This window comes from Dipodomys ordii, unplaced genomic scaffold (genome assembly GCF_000151885.1).
Source record: "Dipodomys ordii isolate 6190 unplaced genomic scaffold, Dord_2.0 Scaffold167, whole genome shotgun sequence".
Taxonomy (NCBI): domain Eukaryota; kingdom Metazoa; phylum Chordata; class Mammalia; order Rodentia; family Heteromyidae; genus Dipodomys; species Dipodomys ordii.
Genome location: NW_012267383.1, coordinates 212,749 through 218,637, shown reverse-complemented (window position 1 = coordinate 218,637; position 5,889 = coordinate 212,749). Strand labels below are relative to the sequence as shown.

Below are 5,889 nucleotides of genomic sequence, written 5' to 3'. Positions count from 1 at the left end.
TAGCCTTCAAATGTGTACCTGTGGGTGTGGTATAGGGGTGTATGCCTGAAGCCCAGCCTGGACAAAAGTATAAGACTCTACTTGCAAAGCAAATGAAAAGCTACATGGCTCAAAGTGGGGCTCAAGTTGTAGGGCACTTGTCTAAGAAGCACCAGGCACTGAGCTCAGTCCCAGGCCCAAGAGAAAAACACCCTTGACCATCCCTGGGACCTGTGAACTTCAGGTGGAAAGGACTTTGCATTCACTGTGGGGAATGGAGAGATGGCCTTGGGCAACTTAAATGGGGACTGTTAAATCATGAGCCTTAACATCATAGAATCTAAGCCAAGCACCTGTGGCTCACGCCTATAATCCTAGCTAATCAGGGGGCTGAAATCTGAGGTTCATAGTTTGGAGCCAGCCCCGGCAGGAAAGTCTGTGAGACTCTTGTCTCCAGTTAACCACCAAAAAAGCTGCAAGTGGAACTGTGGCTCAAATGATTGCGATCCAAACTTGAGCAAAATGTCAAGTGAGAGAATGATGCCCCATGTTCAAGCCCCAGTACTGTCACACACACAAAAAGTGCTTTTGATAATATGAGGAGGTCTGTGATATTTCCTCGCTTGTACACTTTAAACAAATTCACCTCCTCCACTATATTTCTATTTTGCCCCTTCTTCTCCCCTTCTTTTCAAATAGCATTTGATGGGTTTCATTATGCTGCATTGTATGTGTGTATGTATATGTATTTATAATATTTGTTATATATACACATATACAGTTATATAGCATCCATCATATATAATATAGAATATATAATTTTTTTTTTTTAGTCGGTCATGGGGCTTAAACTCTGGGCTTGGGTGCTGTCCCTGTGCTCTTCAGCTCAAGGTGAGCGATCTACCGCTTGAGCCACAGCGCCACTTCTGGTTTTCTGGTGGTTATTGGAGATAAGAGTCTCATGGAGTTTCCTGCCCAGGCTGGCTTTGGACCGTGATCCTCAGATCTCAGCCTCCTGAGTAGCTAGGATTACAGGCATGAGCCACCAGTGCCCGATATAATATGTATTTTATATGATGGATTTCATATGTGTATATACAATGTGCTCTATACATGCATATATATGATATCTACACAAATTAATATATGTATATATTTTATGTGTAAGACACATATATACTTATATACACACATTTATATGTATATATACATCTTTGTATGTACATATGTATTTATGTGTATGCATATGCGTACATCCTTTGGTCCTCTTCATTCCCCTTTCTCCCCTTTCCATTGAGCCTCTCCCGGAGAGTCATCTTTTGGTACTGAGGATGGAACCTAGGATGGTGTATTTTCTAGGCAAGTGATTAGCCACTGAGCTACATCCCAGCCCTACCCTTACTTTCTTCATCATTATCACTGTTATCCTCTTCTTCCTCTTAGGTCTATCCTCCACAACTGAGTGAGTGAGAACATGTAATATTTGTGTGTGTGTGTGTGTGTGTGTGTGTGTGTGTGTTAGTATGGAGGCTTGAACTCAGCGCTCACCTGGTCTTTTTTTTTTTTTTTTGCTGAAGGCTGGTACTCTACCACTTAAGCCATGCCTACACTTCTGGCATTTTGCAGCTTCATTGGAGATAAGAGGCTTTGAGATTTGTCTACCTGGGCTGGCTTTGAACTTGCTTCCTCAGATCTCATGCCCTGAGCAGCTAGGATTATAGGTATGGGGCATGTGTGCCTGACTTGAAACTTCTAGGAAGTCTTGCTTGAACTCCTATTCTTCTCAATACACACAGTCTTGACAATTGTTTTATTTATGACAGTATTAACACTTACCTCCTGTGCTAAATTGGGAACTTAGAAAGGATTGCAATTGTGACTATTCTTTGCTATTTCCTGGGGTGGGTGGGTGGGTAATGCATCATTAAAGAGTTGTTTTTTTTATTGTTTTTTTTTAAATTGCTGTTCTATAGAGAAGTGGATTAGTAAGGAGAGATGGTTGGTGAGAGCAAGTTAAGACTATAGAGAAACATAATGAGGGGAAGGGACTTTGTCCACAGCTGTTTTGAAGTCTTTGCTCAAATATCACCTCTTAAACATTGACATAGGAAACCAGATGCTGGTGGCTCATGCCTATAACCCTGGCTACTCAGGGACTAAGATCTGAGAATCCTGGTTCAAAGCCAGCCTGGGGTTAGGGGGAGGGGTAAGGAGAGTCTGTGAGAATCTTTTCTCCAATTAACCATCAACCAACCAGAAGTGGAACTGTGACCCAAGTAGCTGTAGCTCGGGTAGCGTACTGTCCTTGAGCAGGAAAGGAATTCAAGCCTCAGTACTCCACCCCTCCAAAAATAAAACAAAGAGCTTTGACCCAATGGGCTGGGAATGTGGCGTAGTGGTAGAGTGCTTGCCTAGCATGCATGAAGCCATGGGTTCCACATGAACAGAACTAGTACCATATACACAGAAAAGGCTGGAAGTGGCTTCAAGTGGTAGAGTGCTAGCCTTGAGAAAAAAAAAAAAAAAGCTCAGGGACAGTATCTAGACCCTGACTTCAAGCCCCAGGACTGGCAAAAAAAAAAACTTCAAACAACTCCAAAAAACTTTGACCCAAGAAAACTTGAAGGCTTGATAGAGAAAATATATCATCTACCTAAAAAGAAAAACATTTAGCAGCAGAACAGTAGGTATACTTAGCACAAAAAGAACAAGGCAATCACATTTCAACAATACCAGAAACCAGGCCACAGCAGATAAAGATTTACATAGCATATAGAGAATATTGGTCCAGCTCTTGTTTTCCAAATCATCAATGCTTTAAGATTTTTTCTGGAATACACTGATGGATTGAATTGATTGGCTTTTTTCAAAGTAGAGCCTCACCAAGTTGATGTTGAACTCACTATTTTCTTCCCTCAGCCTCCCCAGTTCCATGGGCAAGTGCCATAATAACCAACTTAAAAAAAATGTTGTCATTTAACAAAATCCCTGATAGTCCTCATGTTTTAACCTGGACTAGTTTTGCATGTTTTCAATGCAGTATGCCAAATTTACATTATCCGTTTACAGACTTTTTGCACCCAGCTGGGGAGCTTGTGGCCTGAGACAGTTCTTTTTCTTTTTCTTTTTGGCCAGTCCTGGGGCTTGAACCTAGAGCCTAGGCACTGTCCCTGAGCTGCTTTTGCTCAAGGCTTGAGTCACAGCGTCACTTCTGGCTTTTTCTGTTTATGTGATACCAAGGAATCGAACCCAGCGCTTCATGCATGCTTGGCAAGCACTCTACCACTAAGCCACATTCTCAGTCCTGAGACATTTCTTAAATCCTGCTCCCTTTCCTCCTCTTCTTTCCCCTTTCTCCTCCTCTGCTTTGTCTCCTCCTTCCTCTCCTCTGTTTTTGCTTTTGGCTGTGAGGTTTGAATTCAGAGCCTCCTGCCAAACCTTTTTGCTTTCTTTAAAAGTAAGGTCTTGAGTGTTGTTGCTGGGCTGGTCTTAGCAATCCTTCTACCTGTACCTCCCAAGTAGTTGGGTTGCCAGGTATTGTACTGTCACTCCTGGCTCGTTAGTGAAGATGGAGTCTTTGAAATTTGTAGCCTAGTCTGGCTTCCAACTGCAGTCCTCCTTAGAGGCTGAAATTATAGATGTCCTGCCCTACTCATCATTGAGAAAGCATACTCAGAAGGAAGTGATAGTGGTTAGTCAAGGAGATGTTGCTTTTCCTTTCTTGACTTTCCTGTCCTTCCTTTGACACAGGTGTTCCCTGTCTAGCCCAGCCTGGCCTGAAAGACCCTATGCTGCCATCCTCCTGCCTTGCTTTCCAAGTGCTGAGATTACAGGCATATACCACCACTCCCAGCTACATCACTAGTGTGTGTGTGTGTGTGTGTGCATGCATACACGCATTAGTCCTATGGCTTGAACTCAGAGTTTGGGTGCTGTCCCTGAACTTTTTTGCTCAAGGCTGATGCTCTACCACTTGAACCACAGCTCTACTTTTGGCTTTTTGCTGATTTAGAGTCTCACAGACTTTCCTGCCATGATCCTTTGAACCATGATCCTCTGGTCTTAGCCTCCTGAGTAGTTAGATGTGAGTAAGTGACACCTGGCTTGCATTGCTATTCTGTGTGTGTGTGTGTGTGTGTCCATTTACATGAATTGTTTTTACTGTGTCCAAACATTTTGGAAAATGTCAACACTGAAATAACCCAAGGAAGCTGGATGCCATTGTTTCACACCTGAAATCCTAGCTACTTAGGAAGCCAACATTTAAGGACTGTGGTTGGAAGCCAGCTTGAGCATGAAAGGCCTTGAAATTCTTTATCTCCAGTTTAACCACCAGAAAACTGGAAGTGGCATTGTTCTCAAATAAAGTGCTAACCCCAAGTGAACAAACTCAGACCCTGAGTTCAAGTCTCATGACTGACAAAATAAACGAACAAAAAAAGCAAGGAATAATACAATGCATAACTATACACAACCTTCAGTTAGTTTTATCAGTTTGTAATGTTTCACTACTGTGATTTTTCTGTTCCTTTCTTTTGCCCCACGTAGTTCATTGAATTGTATCCTAAAAATGAGGGCCTTTTTATATATAAAAAAGTTTTACAAGGGGCTGAGAAGGTGGCTCAGTGGTAGAGCGCTTGCCTTGCATGCATGAGGCCCTGGGTTCAATTCCCCAGCACCACATAAGCAAAAAGAATAAAAGCCAGAAGTGGCGCTGTGGCTCAAGTGGTAGAGTGCTAGCCTTGAGCTGAAGAGCTGAGGCACAGCGTCCTGGCCCAGAGTTCAGGCCTCACGACCAGACCCCCCCCCAAAAAATATGTTTCACAAAATGCCATTATCTGTTTATTCTAATTAATATCCTTATGCTTCTTTTTTTTTTTTGTCAGTCATGGGGCTTGAACTCTGGGCCTGGGCACTGTCCCTCAGCTCTTCAGCTCAAGGCTAGTGTTCTACCACTTGAGCCACAGCCCCACTTCCGGTTTTCTGGTGGTTAATTGGAGATAAGAGTCTCAAGGACTTTCCTGCTGAGGCTGGCTTTGAACTGTAATCCTCAGATCTCAGCCTCCTGAGTAGCTAGGATGACAGGCGTGAGCCACCACCGCCTGCTCTTATAATTTTTATCTTTAAAATAATAGTTTTCACCCGGTACTGGTGGCTCTCGTTTCATGAATGCTAGAAAAGCACTCTACCAGTAAGCCACATTCCCACCCCCTCTATTTTCTGTCTTACAACACCAATTCCTTTGAAGACTTCAGTATTTACTTTCGCTTCCGACTTGTGTTGACATTTACGTTATTGTTGGTAATACCCCTATTAGTGTTCCTGACACACCCAGTGTTGTCACATCCATCACACACACATGCCTCTAGGACAGGTGTGCAAATGTCTCTTGCCTCCGGTTCTCCCCGTTTCGCTCCCCAGGTTTTTGACAGGACGTGCGGCCTCTATGATCCTCCCCTCCAGCGGGCTCTGGGCCCAGCCCATGCCGCACAGCCTTCTGGGAGCCGTAGGCATCCTAGGTCCTTCGCTCCCAAACTACATCTCCCGGTAGGCTTTGCTTCTCCCCACGCCCTTCGAGGCGCATGGCCTGCCGGGAGGGGGCCGAGAGTCGGCGGCAGGGTCCAATGGGTGCGAGCTCCCGAGGAGAGGGCGGTGGAGCGGAGGACGAGGCAGGTTCTGGGCTGGGTCCCCCATTCATTGCCGCAGCCAGCCGGTCGGGGGTCCCGGGTTTCGGGAGCCATGGAGGCCCTCATTCCTGTCATCAACAAGCTACAGGACGTCTTCAATACCGTGGGCGCCGACATCATCCAGCTGCCGCAGATCGTCGTGGTGGGGACGCAGGTGAGAGTCAAGGGCCGCGGTCGCCAGGCCGGAGCCCCGGGCTGGGGTGGTAGCCGCGCCGCCTCGGGG

At 45.1% G+C, this 5,889-nt stretch overlaps 1 protein-coding gene across 1 annotated transcript in view; it reads left to right on the top strand.

Moving 5' to 3' along the window:
- The first annotated feature begins 5,602 nt into the window (after positions 1-5,602).
- Positions 5,603-5,889, top strand: part of Dnm1l (dynamin 1-like) — a 44,628-nt gene continuing 44,341 nt past the window's right edge. The window contains exon 1 of the mRNA XM_013033409.1: positions 5,603-5,820. Within this exon, the coding sequence (XP_012888863.1) occupies positions 5,719-5,820 (102 nt within the window). The 5' untranslated portion in view covers positions 5,603-5,718. The remainder of the gene's footprint in view (positions 5,821-5,889) is intronic.